Here is a 23,243-nt window from a genome sequence, read left to right as displayed (position 1 = left end):
CTGATCAGGCTCTGGGGCACTGTACGCACTAACCAATAGTGCGTAGACATAAGAGTCTCACTACAAGCGTGTTAGTAATGTAAGGGGCAAAAGGAAAGGTTAGCAGGTTCTTGACCTCTAGCCAATCAGTGGCTATCAGATAAGGTATAACCCAATAACATTACAGGCATGACCTGATCACGCTCTGAGTCACGATCCAACACTGTTTATCTTGTGTTTTCATACCCCAGTGTTTCCAAGTAGGGGATGCCAATCTGTCAAGTTTCTTTGAAAGTAAATTGAAAGTCAGTGCAGGAGGAGGGATCCTAAACATACCTTAGTGAAATAGTCATCACTTGTGTGAGAAAACGTGTTCTTTATTTGAAGGAGAAGACAAACTACTATTTACTTTTAACTATTTATTCATATGTCAAAATTCTAGACTTGTACAAGGACCACTTTTGGCGAAGAAAATCACAGTCAGCAAGCTGTTAATCTGTAACCAACCTTCCAAAAATGGATACATTCAAAATGTCAAACAAAGCATTTTACAGTAAACAAAATGATTGTGATGTTGGTGTTTTAGGCTGGTCCCAGCCCCTGACACTCGATCCGTTCCACGTAGAGAAATCGCCGGTCCGTTCCCTCTGGGGAACGAGTTGACCTGCTGAAGAAAACATACACCTACTCTGATTTGTCCTTTCCTAGCCTAATATTTTTCCATTACATCATTCTTGTGTTATGTGTGTTGCAACATCTTGATGACCTGACCCTTATCTCCTTCATGTATTAATCCAACGTACTAATGCTTGATTCATCTCTCATTCATCAACAGGCCATCACATTAGTAAATTTAACACACTGCAGTAATGTATTTTTTATAGCAATAATAAACAGTTTCTTATAATAATGTTTTCCAACACTTCTCAATCAAGAGTTAATGATTACCAAACAAATGTTCCCTGTATCAGATGATTAAAAAACATATTAATTCAATTGATTTGCATATGGAATATCAAATACAATTAGTAAATTTAATCACCCTAAATAAAGAACTGAATAGCTTTATTTACTCGTCTGCTATTGAGCATTATAATGCAACTGTTTTTATAAAAAATAATTTCTAACACTTGCTGTACCTTCTTGCCAGAGACTGTCTGACAATCTTCCTGCTCTTCAGCTCACCACACCCAGAAACCACCACAAGCCAGAAACACAGAAGCTTTGTGTCGGAGCCAATGGGAACGAAGTCTGTGTTTTGCCTAGTGTTTTGCCTACAGTAAATGTTTTTTCCAGTGTCTCCTTTTCCTCTCCCCTTCTGACATAATTACGTTCATTAGTAAGTAGTAAGTAAGAAGTAGTAAGTAAGTAGACCTCTTCACCCCCACTACCCCCCTGTACAAGTTTCTGTCCTGTTAATATATAAAAATTTAAAAAAAATAAAAAAATAAAAAAGTTTCCTTCTTCTAGCATTGTGTCCCCTGGTCACAAGTTTCGTTTCTGAGTTAATCGAAAGTCAGTGAAGGGGGAGGGATCCTAAACATACTTTAGTGAAATACTCATCACTTACTGTACCTTCTTCCCAGAGACTGTCTGACAATTTTTCTCTGAGATATGGCTGCAAATAAAGGTAATTCAATTAAAACACTTTATTTGCTTTTCCCCACAAGGGGCAATTATGTAGGCAGGAATGCAGATACTAAAGCAATAACACAGGAAAGGGTAATAACACAGGAGAGGGTATCGGTGATGGACGAGGCGCAGATTGCTGCCATCACAACCGTTCGTTAGAATATCCATGAGCGTACGACGGTTTTACACCGACAGCAAACATTCTGACAACAAGCATCGGTGCTAGTGCTTTTTTTTCGCCGCATGATATATGTTTAGGCATATAAAAGTAGGCTAGTTCTTAAAACCAAAATCACCAAAGCCTATAACCGAAGTCATATAGGCCTACAACAATTCAAGATCCAAAAGCAAACAGTTGACATACGTAGGCCTATCTATCAGTATTCTGTAGACATATGATCCTTGATCCCAGAAATAGCATCAATTATCAGCCTTGCTCTTTAAGCATTCACCACTGTTCTACCAGTTATTATTTTTGCTCAAAGACCTGGGAAATAGTCGCCATTGAGAAGTTATAAATATCTGCCTTTATCAACAGGTTTTCATTAGTTCTTTATGTATTCACCACTGTAGGAAATAAAATGGCGCCCTTTCTTCTACTCAAAGGTTGATCACTGATTTTTCAGAAAAATTTATATTGATACCACTTTAAGTAACATAAAATAATAAAAGGAATTTTTCCTAATGTAGATCAGGTTACTGAAAACACCGAAGTAGAAGCAGAGAAATACGTTTATTGCAATCTTGACAGAGTACAACAAACTGAATTAGTTCATGAACAACTGAAGCTGAAAAGGGAAATCAAGGGGTTTTATACCCTGTGTCCGCCTCTGAATATGTCAAGACACTTTCCAATAACATGATCAACATATTGAAGTACACTTATAAATAATACACTTATTATAATAAATGATGAGATCAGTTGTTTCTCATAGGTACGGTATAGGTAAGCTTAGCACAAAGCCTTGTCTATTATTTTATATACTAGAACTGGAGAGCTACGTTCTCACATTCTGGTCCCTATTTGTTAGAAACCTATTTATAGCTTAAGCAAAACATTCAAATAGTTTGGCGAGGTTTAGGCAAAACAGCTCTCGGGAGGCAATGGTCCTGTGGTTAGAAGTCTTGTGTTCTATCGCTTGGGGACATATGAAAAGACACTTAGTGTGTATTTTCATCTTCTCCTGTCAACAAGTTGTGTAGGGTACCTCTGGATTGCTGGTATGTGTGTGTTAATCAATATATTTGTTAATCAATATATGTGTGTTAATCATAATGCTGGAGTGTGTGCATATACTGGTTTTTCCATTACAAGGCATACAGGTGCAGGTGACACTCATCACAGGGGAAGATGAAAGACTAGGCCGTTTGCGATAGTTAGGGCAGAGGGTGATCCGCTCCATGTTACCAGAAAGTTATCAGTTCAAGACAGCCTTGACCAGTTCTGACTGGGTGCGGTGGCGCCACTATGTCACCCAGTGGCAACCGCCTAGTCCCCCTGTTGCTAGGAGGATGACCACTTTTCAATATGGCCGCCGAGTCCTGTAAGCCTTTTGCCTAGCATGTCGGCCATTGATAGGAGTGCTATGGCGCATGCTCCTGGGCCGAACAGAATATCCCCATCTCATGTTACAACTGGCTAGGGCCGGCCCTCTACTGATTACCTCAAGTTGTTTTTACACAAAGACCTGGGAAAAAGTTGTGATTCAGAATGTTTTAAAGAGTTGAATAGTTAGGCTACATAACCAATGGAAATATAGCTAACTGTTCTGCTCTTCATCTCACCACACCCAGAAACCACCACAACCCAGAAACACAGTAGCTTTGTGTCGGAGCCAATGGGAACGAAGTCTGTGAGAGACCTGCCAGGCATTGGGGAGCGTAATGGCAGACGGCTGGAGAACAAGGGCTACCACACGGCCAGTGAGGTGATGGGTCAGTTCTTGGTGATGAAGGGGGATCCGAATAAGTTCCAGCCTTGGCTGAAGCATGAGAGTGGAGCCAACCAAAGGCAGCAGAAACAGACCTACGACTGCCTCAATGAGTGGACCAAAAACAACATATAGATTTTTCTGTATGTCTTTGTGTCTCAGCAGAATGTTGGATTCTCGCACATTATCTTTTTTTCAAAGTTAATTAGGATATTAAACAGTCTCCCTGCACTCCTGTGACTCCTGTTTGTAGCCCATAACGGGTTTTGATGGCTATACCGTTCCTGTGTTTTGCCGACAGTAAATGTTTTTTCCAGTGTCTCCTTTTCCTCTCCCCTTCTGACATAATTACGTTCATTAGTAAGTAGTAAGTGAGTAGACCTCTTCACCCCCACTACCCCCCTGTACAAGTTTCTCTCCTGTTAATATATAAAAAAAAAAAAATATGTCTGTTGTATTAACCAGAATTTTACAGTAAAAGAGGATGTGTTCTCAATAACCTACCTGTATTAATACTGGGCAAGTTACAGAGGATACTTCAAAGCATGTGTCTGCCCGTGTTTGAATGTTTAAATGTTTGGTATTTGGGGTGGCTTTTTTGGTATTTTGGTGTAGCTTTGGGATGTTTGTAAACTGTGTCACTTAGGGGTAGTTTGGACAGAGACTATATATTATTAGAAAGAGCCTTTGGTTTGGGGAAGCTGTTTGTACTGTAGTTGAAGTATTTAAGAGCTGTTGAAGTATTTAATTAGGGGCATTTTGAATCAATTTACCAGGACCCGTCACACACACAATGCTTGATCTCTCAATGCCCCTGCTTCAATCCTGAGCTGTGACAGCATGATCATGATTAATGATTCCAGAGAACAGCTTTAGAAGGTTTTCAAAACTGATATTGCGGCATAAGCAGCGATGGATGTGCTACTGTCCTGTCTGGGACTGTGATCGTGACGACTGAAGGTGAGTGAACAGTCAAGAGAAGTGAGTAGTGAGCCATGAAGGGCTGTAATAGTGGGAGACTGAAGTTGAGAGAAGGAGCTTAGTCGGGAGCTTAATCATTTAAGAAACGTTTTAACTGTATCTATTGGACATCTTAGTTTGTTCCAGGTGCTCAGAGTGAATTAATAAACTGAGAAAAGGAAAAGAAACTTGAGCACACTGCTACTTCACATTTATGTGGAAAGATACTCCTACAGGTATTAGCAGAGGAACCTTTTTGGACCCTTTTTTTTCTCAAAAGCATACACTCTTAAGAGAAAAAAGGGTTATAAACTGTAGAACCTTTTTTTCTGTACAATACAGAAAATGTACAGTTTTGTTTCAGCAGTGAGAATGTTTGTTTTAATAAATGTTGTTTTCATCATTGAGAGATCCTGAAGCACTGTACACAGGGTGTTGTGTCAGGGAAACAGTGGGGTGGTGGTACAGTACAGTGCCAAAAAGAGAAACCAGACTGCTTCTCAAAAACAAACAGTTTAATGTGAGGCTGGTCTCTTCCTCTCTGTGTGTTTTCTCTTTTTCTTTCTTTCTCTCTCTCTCTCTCTCTCTCTGCTGGGCATGTTCATAGAATGATTAGACAGTGGATGCTCGAGTGAGTGGTTTAAATGTCAGTGGACACTTTTCTGTTATGCATTGACCGATTAAGGGGATTTTACATTTTAAAATTCTCTCTCTCTCTCTCTCTCAGCCCTGCAGTGCTACTGTAATCGTTGTGTGAACTTCAGTTGTGTAACAGACAGAATGTGCTACCTGTCAGTCATGCAGATAGAGGGTGGGGCTTTGAAGAGACAGAACATGTGTGTACATAAGATTGAAATGATCCCTCTGGGCCACCCCTTTTTGTGTGTGCCTTCCAAATATGACGAAAGGATCGAGCCCATCTGTTACTACACTGACTGGTGTGACTATCTAGACCTCCTCTCCCAGGCCTCCTCCCTGTGCCCCGTGCTCTCTCCACTGCCCGCTCATCGTCAGCCTGGGCCACAAGGAAAAGACTTGTCCAACATATGACAATAACCTCTGTGTTGCTATTATGACTGTATCTATGTATCTATACAATACCTGCAATTTTGCCTTCATACACCTGCCTTTTTCTCTAGCCTATATTGGGTAAAAGATTTTACATAACACATTGTGCACCAAGTTGCTGGAGATAATGAGGCATGATATGAAGAGGTGGGGCTGTGTATGTATGTAATGTAGTTTAGACTCTGTGATACATTCTCACCTCACATCCTCCCTCAAACACACTCACAGCCTACCACGTGATACCTCCATACCTCATTCCATTCCATGCATTACAATGGGCCCATCCTCCAATTGCTGCCTCCACCAGCCTTCCCTGCTAGGGACCCTCACTAACAAACTCACACCCAGGGATTCTCACGGTATCACACAATACTCCTGCACCCCTGTCCTGGCAGCAGTCTGGGCTTCGCTGGGAGGGAAGGCTTGTGTGTGTAGTACACACACAATAGCCTTCCTCCCCAGCAAAGCACAGACTATACTATGGATGTAGCTTAACCCCCAGATATATAGGAGGAGAGAGAGAGAGAGAGAGAGAGAGAGAGGAGAGATAGTCAACAAGAGACAGAGACAGAAAGATGTGCACATTGTAAATTAATGACCACTGCAGATGGAATTCAACTGGGTACACATTGTTTTAGTCTTTAATCCTAAATTCTTTAATCCTAAATGGTTGAGGTTCAAATGATGACATAACAGTCATATGACATGATGTATCCTGTGTGAGGGGCTTTTCTTCTTTCTCAGTAAATGCTCTAGCTTGGCATCGCTGTGTTTTCTCTATAGGGCCAAATCAATGATTCACGACTTTGATGAGAGTTTGAGCATCACCGTTGAGAGGTTGGGGCGTTGGGAGCGGGGAGGACTTAACACTGCGAGCTCGTAGTCTCATTGGATAAGAAACAAGTGGGCGGATTTGCGCTGACGTTGCCTTTAGCAAGGATTAATTTGTTTATGTCGCCATATCTGCTGTAGATGTTTCGCTCTCCACGAACGACAGCGAGAACACAAGAGAATACTTTAGACAATCAGTTTAAACTGTCAGTTGCCGCAGTAGAGGGAGCCTGTGTGTGTTAGGCAGCAATGTATGAGTAGAGTAGAGGTGGACAGGGCGATGTGAGCAGCGCAGAGATGAACAGTTGGGATCACAGGATGAGGTGTCTCGGATGATAATCTTTGAGAGAGATGGGGGCCGACGCAAGTAAAAGCAGCAAGGTGAGTGTGTCGTGTTTCGCTCTCTCTCTCTCAGGTAGTATGTAGGTACTGTGGACATTAGAAGCGTATGACTGTAGCGCACATTTGGGAATTCCCATGGTTTCCTTGATGCATGAATTATGTCTGCTGCATGCGTATCAGTGAAAGTTGCAGCATGTGTGCCTTTAGCACAGACAAAAGTTCGGAGACCCAGTAGCTCTCAACAGCAGTGTATCCTACCAGAATGCCTGGCTTCTCACCTCTGCAAAAAAAGTCTGCATCTTTATGGCACAGGTAGTGTATTGGCAGGGTTGCGCGCAATTCCGCTCTAAACAAACACTACACTTGAGATTGTGTTTATGCATTTCAATCAATGTGTAAGATTTGAGCTGGATGTATTTATGTATGTCTATTTGCACAGATGATGCTGTGCCTCGCATGGTTTGACATGGAGATGCAGCGCGCGCTAGAATGCACTTCACGCTCTGCTGCCCAAGAGGCTCGTGTGACCGAGACTGTTGTAGAACCGATCAATGTAGGCCAACTCTCGTTTCTCCCGTTAAATGTCCCAACGCATCACGGGCCAAAAGCGAGTGGAGTGCGTATGGGGTTCATTAAAGCCCCATAATGCGTGACGCGTGCGAGAGCCCCCTGGGCAAGGGTCCGTGCAGTAGGCAGACCACCATGCCTGTTCTGAACATGCAATGATGAGTAATCTGAGATTACTAATCTCTCAACTAGAACATATAATCGCCCAAAACCAAGACTAAACACGACGTGATGGGAAAAGACAGTTCCTCAGGACCCAGTCCAATTAATAATGCCATTCCGATGTGTAATGACATGCTATTAGCGCTTATTAGAATGATTTAGGTCCAATTCCAGATCGTGTAGGTCTTTCAAAGGGAAGGATTGGTGTCATTTACAGTAGGCATCATTGAATTCATTTCTGGGTAAGGGGGTGTAGGGCCTGAGCTGGGCTTGTGAGTTAAAGGCATTTCTATCTGTCCTCTCCTCTCTCCTCTCTCCTCTCTCTCCACCCTGCTAGAGACCAACCGTAGAGCAGGATGACGGGCACTGCTCGTCCGGATGGCGTGGGTTCCTCTCCAGCGTGGGTCTGTCTCTCCCGGCCGGCCTCTGTCGCCTTGCACCCCCCACCCTGCGTCTAGGTCACCGTCGGATGATTCAGGACAAGGCCCCCTCCATCCCAGACCATGTGATGGGGCTGGGAGGGGGGCCTGAGAAGCTGAGAGCAGAGTGGAGTCTACCAGGTTTCATCTCCATGTTTCTGCCTGAGTTTCCCCACAGAGCTGTACCTGGACATGAACACTTTCAGGTGGGCCTCAGCTAAACACACACACACACACACACACTTTTAAGAGTTTTGTGCTAGTGTGTTTTTGTGTTGAATTGTGCCAATAAAGGTTTTTTAAAATTGCAATTCTCTCTCTCTCTCTCTCTCTCTCTCTCTCTCTCTCTCTCTCTCTCTCTCTCTCTTCTCTCTCTCTCTCTTAGGTGTTGGGTTACATTGCCAAAGGTTCCTTTGGTCCCATCCTTAAAGTGAAGGACAAGGCCAAACAGAAAACATATGCTGTCAAGGTTTGTGTGTGTGTGTGTGTGTGTGTGTGTGTGTGTGTGTGTGTGTGTGTGTGTGTGTGTGTGTGTGTGTGTGCATTGAAAGTAGCAATAAACGCAATGGGGACTAAGCAAGAGTAGAAAGAGTTTGGGGCTAGTGAATTTTACTGCACTGCACTTCAGTGGAGAGTCCACTTAATGTGCACTTATCATAGTTAATACTGCCCAGTTGAGTGAGTGTTAACATTTGTTTGTTTCTGTGTGTGTGTGTGTGTGTGTGTGTGTGTGTGTGTGTGTGTGTGTGTGCGTGTGTGCGTGCGTGTGCGCGTGCGCGTGTGCGTGTGTGTTCTTTTAGGTCATCCCCAAGTCAGAGATCCTGAGGCTTGGAGTCCTTGAACAGTCTAAAGAAGAGGTGATTGTTCAGGTGGGTACTTGATCGTGGCTTTGACTGGGCTGTGTTTAGAAAACTATTGTGGGTCAGGATCATTCGGAAAGGCTGTAGGTTAGTGTGTCATAGCACAGGAAACTATGGCAACCCCTGCTCTGACATTTATCCTGGGCTGACCTCTGCCTCACCGCTCGCCAGTGTGGAGCCGTGTTTCAGTCTGACCTCTGACCTTTGCCCCCAGCGTCAGGTGCGTCACCCGTTCATCCACGACCTTGAAGACTGCTGGCAGACGCAGCGCCACCTGTACATTAGTGAGTCACACATTAGTGAGCAGAGCGCCTAAACCCAGCCCAAACCCCTCTGCCCTAAAATCTAAACCCTAAAGCCTAAACCTACCCACCTCTACATCAGTGAATCACCCCCCCACTGAACACCTGCACCAAACCACAACCCTTAGCCCACTTCCCCACCCTACCCTGGCATCTATCCCTGTCAGTGTTGGTTTAAGTTGCCCCAAACCACTTATGCATGGTCTGACTTTCTGATGTTAATGGTGTAGGCTAGAATTGGGGGTGTGGTAATCTGCCCCTAGATCTGTGGTTAAGGGTAACTTCTACCTTGAGCAGTCCTGTCAGTGTCTCTAACCCTACACCCCCCCCCCCCCATAATCAGAGACTATGACATGTTTTAGTCCCAGCCCAGATCCAACCCAACCCTCCACTACAAAATGGCTCTTGACTTGTACCATCCTTTTCAAAACAGTTGCTTTGTCCAGATACTCCTAAATGGCTCCACTCCCTTTGTCCTCTCTCAGGACTGATATCTACCCACTCTTACAGTCCTTCTCTGTTTGTACTCTGAAAGGGGATTATTTTACATTGTTAGGACATATCTAGCAAGGTTATTCTGGTCTAACCAGAGTCCAGCCAGAGTGCTGTTTTTAAAACTGTTAAAGCTGTTTGCAAAAATAACTTACTCAGATTCTGTGCCTCCTAGAATCCACCCCTTCACCCCACCCTCCCACCACTCCAACCCCCCCCCCCCCCCCCCCCCCAAGTGATTCAGATAATGTGACCCAGTTTATTCCCACCCTCTGTGAATGAGCCTCAGGACCAGATGTTGAATGCTGCTACCTCGCACTATGTAATACTCACGACTGAGTCTTCCATTGGGTCTGAGAAAGGCAGCCAACCTGACCCTCCCACCCCATCCAGCCACCTCGTATGCTTTAGGCCTAGTACACCCATAGAAATAGAACGAGCAATGATTGTATTTCTATGAGTACACCTTCCCATTGTACACCCGTGCGTCTGACCATATTGTTTCCACTCTTCAGTGTGTGACTACTGCAGCACAGGAGACCTGTACACATACTGGGTGATGATTGGTCAGTTTGGAGAGAACGCTGTCAGAGTGTTTGCTACAGAGTTAGGCTGCGCTCTTGGTGAGTACAAACACACACACACACAGACACACACACAAACACGCACACATACACACACGCACGCGCATACGCAAACACACACACACACACACGCGCGCGCGCGCGCGCGCGCGCACACACACACACACATACACACAGATAGAAGATACATGGGACATAATCACACAAGACTATCAACAATATTTTACATTTAATGCATACAGAGATCGATGGATTGATAGGTGGGCAGGTAGACACAGACAGACAGACAGACAGACAGACAGACAGACAGACAGTCAGTCAGTCAGTCAGACAGTTAGACTCTGGTTTGTCACTGCTTTATTTATGTTGACGGTGTCTGTTTTTTCAGGGTTTCTCCATGACTTTGGTATCATTCACAGAGATGTGAAGGTAAGAATTTGAGAGGAAATTGCATCATAAGTGAATTATGTACATACTTGAGGTATCTACTGATCTCTTAGATGATATTTGTTTTTTTTTACTGTAAATACAGTATTTACTATTCTAACTGTGTGTTATATTACTGCAGATGGAGAATATCCTGTTGACAGAACAAGGTAAATGTGTGTTCAATGCTATCACCACCAGAGGGCAGCATCAACAGGGTTTCGCACAGGCATGGAACATTCCAGAACATCCTGTCACTGGACACAGCTGTCATTGTCTACAAAGAGAGCAGAAGACTAATAAAACCATGCATCAGTACACACAACAGCATCCGATATTATGCCTTTGGCAAATTTCTACTGTGACGTCACACAGTCTACTATATAGCAGTGATTAGAGGTTATGCTATGAAGTGACAATGTTGAGACATTATATGTGCACCGTCGCCAGGTTTATGAAAAGTGGTGTCATATTTACAGCAGAAATAATGGTCTGTTCCAGGACACCTCCGTTTGGCAGACTTTGGTTTGTCCCGTCGTCTGGAGCGAGGGGGAAGAGCCTTCACCATTTGTGGAACTATCCAGTACATGGGTGAGAGCTAGACCAAGCATCCACTGTGGGCTAGACTAGAGATCCACTAGGCCCACCTCAGGCATTGGCTCTAGATGGCACTCTGCAGGGCGTCTGGACCGGGAGTTGAAATGAAAATACAAGTCCTTAGTATTTGTAAATAAAATAAAGACTATTTTTAATCTTATTATTATTAAAGATTATGTTTGAAATGTATAAAGGCAAATACAATTAGGAAGTTTAATTATGAGGTTTTAAATAGCTAGATAGCAGTTGATCATTAGATGTGTGAGACAATGAACGTTTTTTGGAAAGGTATCGATGTATTATATGATTTAGAAGTATAGGTGATGGTTAGATGTAGTATCCTATGCGTGTGTATGTGAGTTATATATATATATAGTGTGTGTGTGTGTGTGTGTGTGTGTGTGTGTGTGTGTGTGTGTGTGTGTGTGCGTGTGTAATAAACATGCAGAGTCAAGACCAGTGAGCGCATGTTCTGTCTCTCTAGCCCCTGAGGTGCTGAGTGGGGGACCCTACAGTCACGCTGCTGATTGGTGGTCTCTCGGCATCCTGCTCTTTTCATTGGTTACTGGGAAGGTGAGGTCATTTGACAGAGTGTGGCATGATGTGTATATGACAGTGTCTATGTGCTGCATTGTGTGTGTGAGCATGTCTGTGGCAGTGGCAGTGATCTTTATTATATAAAGTAAAACAGTGGCCATTGCTCAGTCTACAACCTGTATGGGTTTAAACGTAATCTGAAATTAAGAAGACCACATAGTGGGTTGATAGGAAAGATGAAAGGGCATTATTTTGTTTTTCGCTTCTGATCTTCTCTAATTTCTCCCTCTCTCAGTTCCCTGTGCCTCCAGAGCCAGACCACTGCAGTATGTTGAGGAGGGTGAGGTGGTTCCCCTATGAGATGCCTCTCAGCTTCAGCCCCCCACTGTCCCTGCTACTCACTGAGGTAGGCACACACACACACACACACACACACACACACACACTCACCGCTACTTATTTTACATTTATAAAAAACATGTAACATGGTCTGATATTGTCTGTGTACCTCCTTTCTCCTCTATCCCCCCCCCCCTCTCTCTCTTTCTCCAGTTGCTGTGTAAGACTCCCACCCGTAGGCTGCGGACCCTTGAGCGTTTCAAACGCCAGACCTTCTTCCACGGCGCGACCTTTGACCTTGCCCTACTGCAGCGCCGGCCTATCGAGGTGATTGGTCAAAAAACATGGTTGAAAAAGAACAAAAGTTCAATGAAAACGTACTTAGTAGTGAAGTCATGATGACCATTGTGCTTCTCTAGGTGATCCTGGAGCTGAGGGAGAGACCAGACAGACCTGCCAAAGCCAGACGAGGACTAACATTATCTCTACAGCCGCTCACAGGCTTCGACTACGATGCGCTACTCAGCCCCCCCGCTACGCCTGATACATACCTGGACTCTGAGACTCACATCCACACACACCCTAACCCTAACCCTCCCCTACCGGGCCCCAACACACAGGGGGAGCCCCCTCCCCAAGGAAAGGCTGTGAAGGGGGAGCAGTTTGTGTGAAAGAGCTGTATAGACATTCAGACTGTAACATGGCCGTACAAACACACAGGGTTCACATAGTATGAGTGCATGCATAGTCGTACAACACACACACACACACACACACACACACACACACACACACACACACACACACACACACACACACACACACACAGTAAATGTTAACCCCCAACCCTTGAGCAAGAGTTCAAGCTGATTCTGTGGGGAGACAAAGCTGCCCACATATTGCACTTACTACTGTTTGTTATTTGACTCTCTCCAATTGGTAGCACAAGAGTACATCCTGCCAGTGAATATGCAACTGAAACTGACTGATCCTTGTTTACATACGTACGTCCCTCCCATGATGTTAGTGTTACTTTGAATACACGCCTGACAGTGACATCAGAAGTTGACCCCTTCCAGTCTGATCCTTCATGTGGCTGCATCCTTTCAGAAGTGAATTGAACTGAACTGAACTGAACTGAACTGAACTGAACTGAACTGAACTGAACTGAACTGAACTGAACTGAACTGAACTGAACTGAACTGAACTGAACTGAATTCAAGTTGATATCAGCTGATGGTTTCAAGGGACATGTGTGTGAGTGTGTTCATTGTCCCGATATCACCACAGCTACAAAGACTATGCACCTCTGTATTTAGTTGGTCTCGCAGTGTCACACAGACACATTCAGGGTCTGAGGAACTGTATTATTGTTTACTTAAAGCGTGGAGATTTTGGTCTAGAGATAGGGATTTCTATAGTCATACCATACTGTAGGAACTGTGGTTCCAGTTAGTAGCACCTCAATGCACTTGTCACCAACATGGTTATTTATGAGATTTATGATCAGATTTCTACGATTTCTACAAATATTTTGGATGCCATTTTGTGTATGATCTGTGTCATGTCACGTTCTTGTTGCATTGTTGCACAGATGTTTTACTTTGTATTTTTGTAAGTAGCTCAGATTGAAATATTAAACTGTTCACACCTTAGAGCATGTGTGTGTGTGTGAGTGTGTTTGTGTGTGTGTGAGTGTGTATGTGTGTGTGTGTGTGTGTGTGTGTGTGTGTGTGTGTGTGTGCATGTGTGTGTGCATGCATGTTCACGAGAGACTGTAATGCATTGGTCCTGCTGTGTGTGCTTTGTGTCACTGTGATTTATATCCCCAGTCTCTCAGTGCCCAGACAAACTGTGTGTGTGTGTGTGTGTGTGTGTGTGTGTGTGTGTGTGTGTGTGTGTGTAGCTTTGAGAAAGAGTGGGGTGTGCTCAGCTTGTAGATAGGCATGCAGTTCACTTGACTTAGACATTTGCACTTTGCACAAACTAGAACGATGTGTTCCCTGAGTTTGTGTAAGAGAGAGTGAAAGAGAGGGAAGGGGTGAGCAAGAGAGGAGGGATAGAGGATATATTGTGTCCTAAACTAAATTAAATCAGATCTCGTGGTTGGTGGGTTTCTATGTGTCCAGTGATTGTTTCTGACGGACTGGGTACCACACAAGCCATTCATGATGATGATGATGATAGAGCCAGTAATGACGATGATGGAGATGATGTCAGGGCCTCCCCGTCTCCATCCGCGCATGCGTTGTGCATATTCAATGATATTCTAATGACGTGATGACGCCTAACCCCGCCCCTGGGTGGAGGATTTTGTAAGGAGTCACGTTGCGCTGCGGCAGTGGAACAGGAGACAGACCAGCAAGCTGCCATCCTCTTCAACCTCTCTCCCCGCAGTTACGTATATTTACCCTAATATCAGGTGAGACACAAACCTTTTCAGATGCTTTTAAATTCAGGAACAATCCTATTGCTCTATTATGATGATCTACTGTAGCCCACCAAGTAGTGTTTGGTGCGACTGTCTTGTATTATTGTATACAACCTGCCTGGCTACAATGGCATTATTGCATTGTGATCGATCTTATGCCATTTTAGGGGCATGTTGTTGTCGTTACATTGTGTCTGTTCTGAAGGTGTAGCAGAATCGAGTGAGTGGTACTTGGTTCCCTACAGATGGGAGGTTCCTCAGCCTGTTGCAGAGAGCGGAGAATCCGCGTTGAATTTGAGCATCCTCATCGGTCTGTGTCAGTGTTGGCTAGCATAGCAAGCTTGCGAACTAACTTCATCCCTACTTCCATCGAAAGAGTGATAAAATCAGAGAAGTTGTATTAAATGTTATTTCAATGACACGACAGGAAAATTATTTCATGTGTTACAGAGCACGTGGCCATTCGCTTGGGATGGATGGAAACCAGTTGAGTCATCTTCGTGACTTGCGTACGATTTAAGTTTTACAGAGGAAATATCAATATTACATTCATAGTGCTTGCATGAGGGAGTTTTCTTTTTTATTGTCCTAAATTGGCGTTATACGCAGATATGGATTTTCAGTATTATAAGATTATTTATAGCTCTTATTGATCCGTAAATGACAAAAATGTAACAGAGAGATGAGACGGCTGTGACAGTCGAGAGAGCTCACATGCAACGATGATCCGTCTTTGCTGTCTAAAAAAAAACAAAAAAAACGTCCAAATATAAACGGCAGCAGCGCAAGACACACCCGGAGAGGTCGTGTGAACAACATCAACAACATCTGTAAGATGAGTGTTGTCACAGTGCCTGTCCTTCGGCTCGCTCCCGGCCCGTGGCCTACGTGCGAAGTGTCCACCAACCGACGGTTACGCGCTCTGTCAGACGAGCCGACCACGCGCGTGACTGGCTCCCCGGGCAGGTATGAATAGTATCGGTGACCATTCTGTTAGTAAGCTCGAAACACTGATCCACCTTAAGCGTCCGTTTTAGCAACCTGCAGGAGAGCACGTCCGGTTCCGTAATTAACACCTGCCACCATAGACTCTGTCTGTTGTTTATCGAGTCTGTCAGCTACTCTACCGTTTTGTCCAATAGGAAAATGATAGGCCTACTTTACATTCCCACCACTATGCAAATAATTACAAGTTTAACATAGTTGTCAGATAGCTAGGCTAAGGGATGGAATAATATAAGAGAATAGTATAGACCTATTGTCTCAGGTGACTGTTTAACGAATGGTTTTCTTCATCTACACTGACTGATCTAAAAACACAATTCAGGTGAAAGCAGTGCAGGCATGGTACCTAATTTTAGTTTTCTCTCATCTGTCTAGTTTATAACTGTCTGCGCAGGGAAAGGAGAAAGGAGGATGGAGCTACTTTCGACTATTGAGAGGCCCCCTAGCTGTTAGAAACGTAGTCGTATCACACAATGGGAGAGAGAGATTTTGTGTGTGTGTGTGTGTGTGTGTGTCTCACTAAACCCAGCAGCAGCCATCCCAGAGCCTGGTTCTGGGCAGTGTCAGGATCTCTGGTCCTGTCTTGTTTGACCAATAGAGGGTTGTGGTTATGGTCAGTAACTAAAAGTTACTGTGTGTGTGTGTGTGTGTGTGTGTGTGTGTGTGTGTGTGTGTGTGTGTGTGTGTGAGTTCAAGCCTTATGATGCGCCATGGGCTAGGTGAATCATGGAGAGTTGGCCCCGCCTCGTGATGATGCAGTGCAGATCCTGTGAGTGTCATATCGTACACTACAACCTGCTGCTTTGTATGCCTAATCTGCATGACTGAATCGTCTATTTACAGTCAATTTAGAGCATTATATAACATTTTATTAACTCACTGGAGATGCTATCACAGAAATGTATTTAGAATAGGCCAGCATTACATATCTCCTGCCTATGCTCACTGGCTGCTCTCCTGGGATTCTGATTCCTTAGCGAGAGCGGCATCGTTCTGAAATCCAGCTATTCTGCTCAATCGCCAGTGGAAAAGCTTCACCTCTCTGCAGCAAACACACCCTTATTTATGCTGCTCTTACTTTAACCTTGGGATAGCAGCAACATCCCTCCCTCCCTCCCACACACACACACACACACACACACACACACACACACACACACACACACACACACACACCATGCAGGTGCCCTTGGGTTGTATAACATCTCCCTCCTCTCCTAAAAGAGAAATGCCATGTAGGTGTGTGTACTCTTTATCCTGGCATATTAGCCTGTAGAGGCAAGTGAGAGCTGTATGCACATCTGTGTGTGTGCATTTGTGTGTCGTACACCGGCAAGCGGAATGTTGTGTAGAGGTTGTTATCTCATGGCTGTAAGCCAGGGATTAGTGGAGAGAATAGAGAGTGTGTCCAGCCATAACCTTCCGTGGCAACAGAGCGTAACAACCTTAGCCTGGCATTGGTGTGTGTGTGTGTGTGTGTGTGTGTGTGTGTGTGTGTGTGTGTGTGTGTGTGTGTGTGTGTGTGTGTGTGTGTGTGTGTGTGTGTGTGTGTGTGTGTGTGTGTGTGTGTGTGTGTGTGTGTGTGTGTGTGTGGGCAGGTCTGGGCAGGTCTGGGCAAGGTACACTCCAACAGCTGAGATCTTGCAGGTATCCACTGGCAGAGTCTGTTTTCTGTATAAATTTGACCTAAGGCTTCACTTGATAAGACAGACCTGATCCACTCGGTCGCCCAAACCCAGTGAAAATGCATCTCTACATCCAATAGTACCTTTCCCCCGTGTGTGTGTGTGTATGTCTGTCTTAATGTCTACCCCAGTAATACAGAGAGACTTTGCCTTTAATGGCAATACACAGGACTGTGTGGATGTGTGTTCATAGGCTCATCACAGTCAGTGTTTGTATCTTGGTAGAAAAAAACTCTGGTGGGAGGGATGAATTTCGAGAATATTTTGGAATGAAACGTTCTAGGCTGTGTGTGTGTGTGTGTGTGTGTGTGTGTGTGTGTGTGCACGCTCTTTTGCCCCTACTAACACATACACACACACACACACACACACACACACACACACACACACACACACAACAGTGAGCCAGCCAGTCTGTACAGGTTTAGGCTGGATCTGATGTGTGTAATGAGAGAGACACAGGGAGAAAAAAGGAGCATGAGAGGGAGAAAGACATGAAGACATAGAGGGGGAAAGCAGGGAGGAAGTTAAAGAGAGTGTGAGAGGTTGTGCATGTCCTTTCCTCAGCCCTAATGGGGATTGACAGCATAGTTTAGAAGAGGACGCTTACATAATCCCTTTCTCTGTAATCGCCACGACTACCGTGGGGGGAGTATTGCTGTGGCAGCATAGAGCGGTAGTCATGGTTACGTAACCATGCTTATTCACAGCAGAGTAGTGAGGGGAACTGTGGGAGAATGTGAATGCTTTAGATCACTGTGTGTGTGTGTGTGTGTGTGTGTGTCAGCATATCAGGGTTGCCTAGCTACTGCCACCAGTGTTCAGGCTGGGCAGACCCTACCCACTGTTTACTGTGTTGGAATTATCAAAACGATCACGCCTCTGGCGACGCTAACAGTCCTGAGCGTGTGCAGATGGTGCCGTTGCGGACAGTGCCAACCTACTACATGGATGCCTACTCCATGTTTTGATTGGCTCTGGTAAAACCCCAGAAGCGATTGGTGTTTCTCCACATTTCCACGGAGGGCAAGCAGCTATCCTTTTGTATATCATGTAAAATATGACATTTACAGCTGTCAGAAAGTTTGACTGGAGGAGGACCATGAATTAAGCCAGAGATGGGCACTTTGACGTAATGACAACTGCCTGGTCTTTTTGTGTGCAATAGAATGTGATAGTTATAGCTCTCTCTCTCTCTCTCTCTCTCTCTCTCTCTCTCTCTCTCTCTCTCTCTCTCTCTCTCTCTCTCTCGTCTCCCCTGTCTCAGCCAGTATGACTCACCAGTACCCAGCGCTGACAGCGGAGCAGAAGAAGGAGCTGCAGGAGATCGCTGAGAAGATCGTCGCTCCAGGGAAAGGCATCCTCGCTGCCGATGAGTCCACCGGTATGTGTGTGTGTGTGTGGGCGTGTGTGTGAATGTTTTGTGTTCATGTGAGCATGAGCACAATAATTTAGATCTGTGGACTTATGTATTTGATTAGGCAGCATGGAGAAGTGGGTGTTATTACCTATCTCTCTGTGTATGTGCCTAATGCGGGTGTGTGTGTGTGTGTGCTTGTTTGTGTAGGCAGCATGGCGAAGCGTCTGAACCCTATCGGGGTTGAGAACACCGAGGAGAACCGACGCCTGTACCGCCAGCTGCTCTTCACAGCCGACGAGCGCATCGACAGCTGCATCGGAGGAGTCATCTTCTTCCACGAGACCCTCTACCAGAACACCGACGACGGAACCAACTTCGCCCAGCTCATCAAAGACCGCGGAATGGTCGTGGGCATCAAGGTACACACATACACATACACACACTCGCAAATCCCCAACGCTTGGAAACCAAGTTTACCTACGTATGATCCGCTGCCCTGAAACATACACATAAACACAGCTGCAGTGAATTGTCATCAAGTTACACAACGCTACACAACACCAGTGGAACCAAGCGGGCGTCGAACGGGGGATGTCGGTCATTGAGAAGCAGCCTGCTGGCTGTTGGTCCGGGGCTACAGCAGGAGAACGGTCTCTGGCCTCTCTCTTGTCTACGACACAGACTCTGCCTCTGCTCTGCCTCCATTTCAGCTCCGTATACTGGACAATATGGAGTCCCAAGATGAAATGTTACTCTACCCATGAAGAGAGCTCTGTCCTAGATTACAGGTGGAGACATGAGGACTGTTACATGAGGGCTGTTGTTTATAAAACACAAACACACACGCACACAATACCAAGTGATGGGGATTATCTTATTTTAAGGTCACTCAGTGTGTTCTAGCAGCCTCAAGTGTTCTGTTTGATCAATACGCCCTTAAGTCACACGAGTGTGTGAGATTTTAAGTACATTATAATGTATAATTCTAACAAATGTTTTATGAATGTTTGTTTTTCTTCCTAGTTTTCTAATCGATTTGTATGCGTGTCTGCAGGTTGACAAAGGTGTTGTGCCCTTGGCAGGAACTGATGGAGAGACCACCACTCAGGGTGAGCGCACTCACACACACACACACACACTCACACACACCTTCACACTCACACACACACACACACACACCTTCACAGCCAAACCCCACTAACAACTGTCCTACCGTGACTATGGCCAGCTCTGTTCAGAATGCCTAGGCAAGACTTGGCATCTGAGTAATATAGGGTAGTAGTAACCTCGAAATAACTGTTTTGTCCACAAATCTCCACACATTCTTATTTCCATCAACCTATTTTGCACCCGTTTCTATGGATTCTAAATGAACAGGATGCATATGGGGACTTAAGATGAAACTGTGTTTGTAGGTCTAGACGGGCTGTCTGAGCGCTGTGCCCAGTATAAGAAGGATGGCGCCGACTTCGCTAAGTGGCGCAGTGTGTTGAAGATTAGTGAGAACACCCCCTCTGAACTGGCCATCATGGAGAACGCCAATGTATTGGCACGCTATGCCAGCATCTGCCAACAGGTCGGTGTGTGTGTGTGTGTGTGTGCGTGCGCCTCTCCCCCCCAGCCTGGCCTCAGCATGTGTTTCTAACATCGCTGTGTTGTGTTTCAGAATGGTATTGTTCCCATCGTGGAGCCTGAGATCTTGCCCGACGGAGACCACGACTTGAAGCGTTGCCAGTACATCACTGAGAAGGTGAGTTTACCTCAGCACGGCAACTCTCTGCCTGTACCTTGCTGAGAAGTTGCATTTATATCAACAGGGCAACCCTCTTGAACTTGATATTAGTATGATCAATGTTTCTGAGTCTCTGTCCCTCTCTGTCCCTCCTTCTCCTTGTCTCTCTATCTAGGTCCTGGCTGCAGTGTACAAGGCCCTGTCAGACCACCATGTCTACCTGGAGGGGACCCTGCTGAAGCCCAACATGGTGACACCAGGACACGCCTGCCCCACCAAATACAGCAACGAGGAGATCGCCATGTCTACCGTCACCGCCCTCCGCCGCACTGTGCCCCCCGCTGTCACAGGTCAGACGCGCCCTGTACCTGGGTTAGGGTTAGGGTTAGGTTCAGTACCTGTTGTGTGTTCAGGAGGTGATGGGTGAGACGTTCAGCAATTGAGTTGCAGATAGACATGTCAAGTGTGTGTGGCTGACATGATTCTGTATTGTACAATTACATTTAACTAAGTATTTCTAACCCTACTGAACATGACCGAAAACAACACATAAGCCCTTTACTTTGTAGTTTTTTCCAGGGACAGACTGGATCCATTACATGTCAGCAATATACTGATGGCTCCATCTAGCCTTCAAACTGTTTTACCGTATGGGGGCTCTGCCTTACTGCTCTCACTCATCCTGTAACTTTACCTCCCAAAGAGAATGGGTCTAGGCGTTGTTTCTGGGTCAGACCCAAGTGTGTGGTCACCTGTATTTTGACTATTGACATGTGATGGCTTGACTACAAACCATTGTCTATTGTGCTTGATTTGTGTGTGCTTGTGTGTGCGTTTTCCATGCTGACTAACAGTGAGTGTCTGCCCTCTTCAGGTGTGACGTTCCTGTCAGGTGGTCAGTCTGAGGAAGAGGCCAGTATCAATCTGAATGCCATTAACACCTGTCCACTGGCCAAGGGCTGGGCTCTCACCTTCTCCTACGGCCGTGCCCTGCAGGCCTCTGCACTCAATGCCTGGAAAGGTCAGCGAGAAAACGAGAAGGCTGCTGCTGAGGAGTTCATCAAGCGCGCTGAGGTACGGTGTGTGTGTGTGTGTGTGTGTGTGTGTGTGTGTGTGTGTGTGTGTGTGTGTGTGTGTGTACCGTAATGTTGAATTCACTTTTGAGAGCAGCAACACTGCATGCAGAAATCCTGTTCTTCTTATGTCAGTCAATCTCCATAAGCCAAGCTCATCCTGGTATGACTATTATGTGCTAGTCTCTCTCTCCCTCTCTCTAATAACCCTTTGCTTTCTGTCTCCTGTAGGTGAACGGTCTGGCAGCACAGGGCAAGTATGAGTCCATTGGGGGCAGCGGTACTGCAGGACAGTCCCTCTATGTGGCCAACCACGCCTACTGAACACCTACACCATGCCCACAGTCTACCGCCGCCAACCAATAGTCTCCTCTGCTGCTGCTCCCCTCCCCACCAATCACAGGCCTGCGCTGTCTACTGTACTTTAGGACCATCGTTGTGACGTCTTTATGATGTCGTTTAATGAGCATTTGAGAAGGTTTGTGAAATAATGATGCAAAGGGGAAGAGAGGTTTTCGCTTCTGTTCATCTGAGCAGTATTAGAAGTGTATTGGGCATTGCGGATACAACTACTTTCCTTCCAAGACAAGCAAATAAGATTAAATCATTCCAGAATGTTTGGTTTTCTTGCTAACAGTAACAGTTATTGGCTTTGGAGTTATAGATAGGATTAAAACGCTTGAAGATAGTGTGCAAATGAATTGGGTTTGATAACAAGTGGGTATTCACTCGATCCATCCCTCTCCCCCACTCCGTACCACTCCTACTCCCTCTCTCCTCCCCTACCTCCCTCCACTCTGCCTCATCCTTATTGGACACTAGTCACCCCCAGAGCAGCCCAGACCTGTGTGTGTAAATCAGTGTGTCGTGCTTCTGTCTGAATGCAGTGTGGACTCGTCTGTAAATGCTATACTAACACCCTCCCTGGCGGCTGGACCAATCAAAGACCAAATTACATCCATTGAATTCCAGTCAAAGACCAGATAACATCAGCCAGAGACCAGTGTGTGATATGTTGCTGCAGAGTGAATTGATGGTGATTTGGTGAGAGTAGAGGGGTGTGATGTGCACACACACACACACACAGACACACACACACACACACACACACGACAGCCTGTTTGTCAGACCAGAGATAGCAAGAGACCTAGAACACACACACACACACACACACACACACACACGACAGCCTGTTTGTCAGACCAGAGACAGCAAGAGACCCAGAAGGGGTGGATGGTAAACCACTGAACACCAAGACTCATCCTAATGTTTCTGTTCTCACTCATCTTCTAACAACCGATTATTGGGAATAATCCTGTGTGTCTACTGTATTCTCAAGAATATACTATTAGCTTTGAATTACACAATCAATGTATTCAGTTGTGTGTGAAGGTGTAGATATGTGTGATGCTTTAATGTCTTACCCCCCCCCCCCCCCCATGAATGCTGTTGGCTGGTCTTGGTGGAGTGGACCAATGTGTGGGGTTTGTAGGGGGGAACAGTCACTGCTGTGTTGGAATACTGTAATGTTTGTGATGTTAGTGTTGTTCTTTAAGCACTTGGTGTGTCAAATAGTGGAAAAAAACTTACAGAAAACTACAATAAAAATTACAAATGGTTAGAAACTTTTTGTGTGACCTTTTTATTATGTCCTTTATCTTGTTTTTCTAAAGATATTTTCTCCACACTCATCAGTCTTCATATGTGTACTAAATAAGCCTATATTTCCTGTATAAATGCATATGAATAGGTGATTTAGATCGGAGAGCTAATGCTGTCTTGATTTGATTGCTACCTTAGGGGTAAATTAAAAATCAAGGTCCAGTTACAGTAAAAATCACTGGCTTTTGCATAGCAGAGAGGGTGTGACTAAAGGGACTTCTCTGACCAGCATCCAATTTACAGCAAGACTAAGTCAAAACCTAGTCT

The 23,243-nt window shown here is 45.1% G+C and overlaps 3 protein-coding genes across 4 annotated transcripts; all 3 read left to right on the top strand.

Moving 5' to 3' along the window:
* The first annotated feature begins 1,452 nt into the window (after nt 1-1,452).
* LOC310820213 (barrier-to-autointegration factor-like) lies at nt 1,453-3,773 on the top strand. The gene is made up of 2 exons (XM_083691794.1): nt 1,453-1,609; nt 3,406-3,773. Exons 1-2 carry the CDS (start codon nt 1,594-1,596, stop codon nt 3,675-3,677), a joined length of 288 nt encoding a protein of 95 aa, XP_083547920.1. The 5' UTR covers nt 1,453-1,593; the 3' UTR covers nt 3,678-3,773.
* Nucleotides 3,774-6,571: 2,798 nt separating this feature from the next.
* rskrb (ribosomal protein S6 kinase related b) lies at nt 6,572-12,720 on the top strand. Its single transcript, XM_083688847.1, has 13 exons — nt 6,572-6,782; nt 7,810-8,097; nt 8,277-8,360; nt 8,692-8,760; nt 8,966-9,035; nt 10,061-10,168; nt 10,518-10,558; nt 10,698-10,725; nt 11,057-11,146; nt 11,637-11,725; nt 11,985-12,095; nt 12,242-12,355; nt 12,448-12,720. Exons 1-13 carry the CDS (start codon nt 6,753-6,755, stop codon nt 12,697-12,699), a joined length of 1,374 nt encoding a protein of 457 aa, XP_083544973.1. The 5' UTR covers nt 6,572-6,752; the 3' UTR covers nt 12,700-12,720.
* Nucleotides 12,721-14,354: 1,634 nt separating this feature from the next.
* aldocb (aldolase C, fructose-bisphosphate, b) lies at nt 14,355-22,939 on the top strand. Of its 2 annotated transcripts, none has more exons than XM_083692178.1 (9): nt 14,355-14,450; nt 18,417-18,533; nt 18,717-18,928; nt 19,564-19,618; nt 19,925-20,085; nt 20,176-20,259; nt 20,417-20,591; nt 21,116-21,315; nt 21,546-22,939. In XM_083692178.1, the coding sequence occupies exons 2-9, from the start codon at nt 18,422-18,424 to the stop codon at nt 21,636-21,638; spliced, it is 1,092 nt and encodes a 363-aa protein (XP_083548304.1). In that variant the 5' UTR covers nt 14,355-14,450; nt 18,417-18,421; the 3' UTR covers nt 21,639-22,939. The 2 variants fall into 2 exon arrangements, with proteins under 2 accessions (XP_083548304.1, XP_083548305.1); XM_083692179.1 differs by having other exon boundaries at nt 14,392-14,450; nt 18,421-18,533.
* The last annotated feature ends 304 nt before the right edge of the window (nt 22,940-23,243 follow it).

The sequence above is a fragment of the Argentina silus genome, assembly GCF_951799395.1.
Source record: "Argentina silus genome assembly, chromosome: 2".
Taxonomy (NCBI): domain Eukaryota; kingdom Metazoa; phylum Chordata; class Actinopteri; order Argentiniformes; family Argentinidae; genus Argentina; species Argentina silus.
The sequence above is the reverse complement of the archived record's forward strand: the minus strand, read 5'-3'. Positions and strand labels throughout refer to the sequence as shown.

Bases quoted from the DNA above. Each gene is read 5' to 3' on its own strand.
- rskrb (XM_083688847.1), top strand. From the start codon at position 6,753: ATGGGGGCCGACGCAAGTAAAAGCAGCAAG. The intron at 8,761-8,965 runs GTGGGTACTTGA...CTTTGCCCCCAG, and splicing joins AAGAAGAGGTGATTGTTCAG to CGTCAGGTGCGTCACCCGTT. The intron at 10,726-11,056 runs GTAAATGTGTGT...GGTCTGTTCCAG, and splicing joins TATCCTGTTGACAGAACAAG to GACACCTCCGTTTGGCAGAC.
- aldocb (XM_083692178.1), top strand. From the start codon at position 18,422: ATGACTCACCAGTACCCAGCGCTGACAGCGGAGCAGAAGAAGGAGCTG. The intron at 20,260-20,416 runs GTGAGTTTACCT...CTCTCTATCTAG, and splicing joins GCCAGTACATCACTGAGAAG to GTCCTGGCTGCAGTGTACAA. The intron at 20,592-21,115 runs GTCAGACGCGCC...TGCCCTCTTCAG, and splicing joins TGTGCCCCCCGCTGTCACAG to GTGTGACGTTCCTGTCAGGT.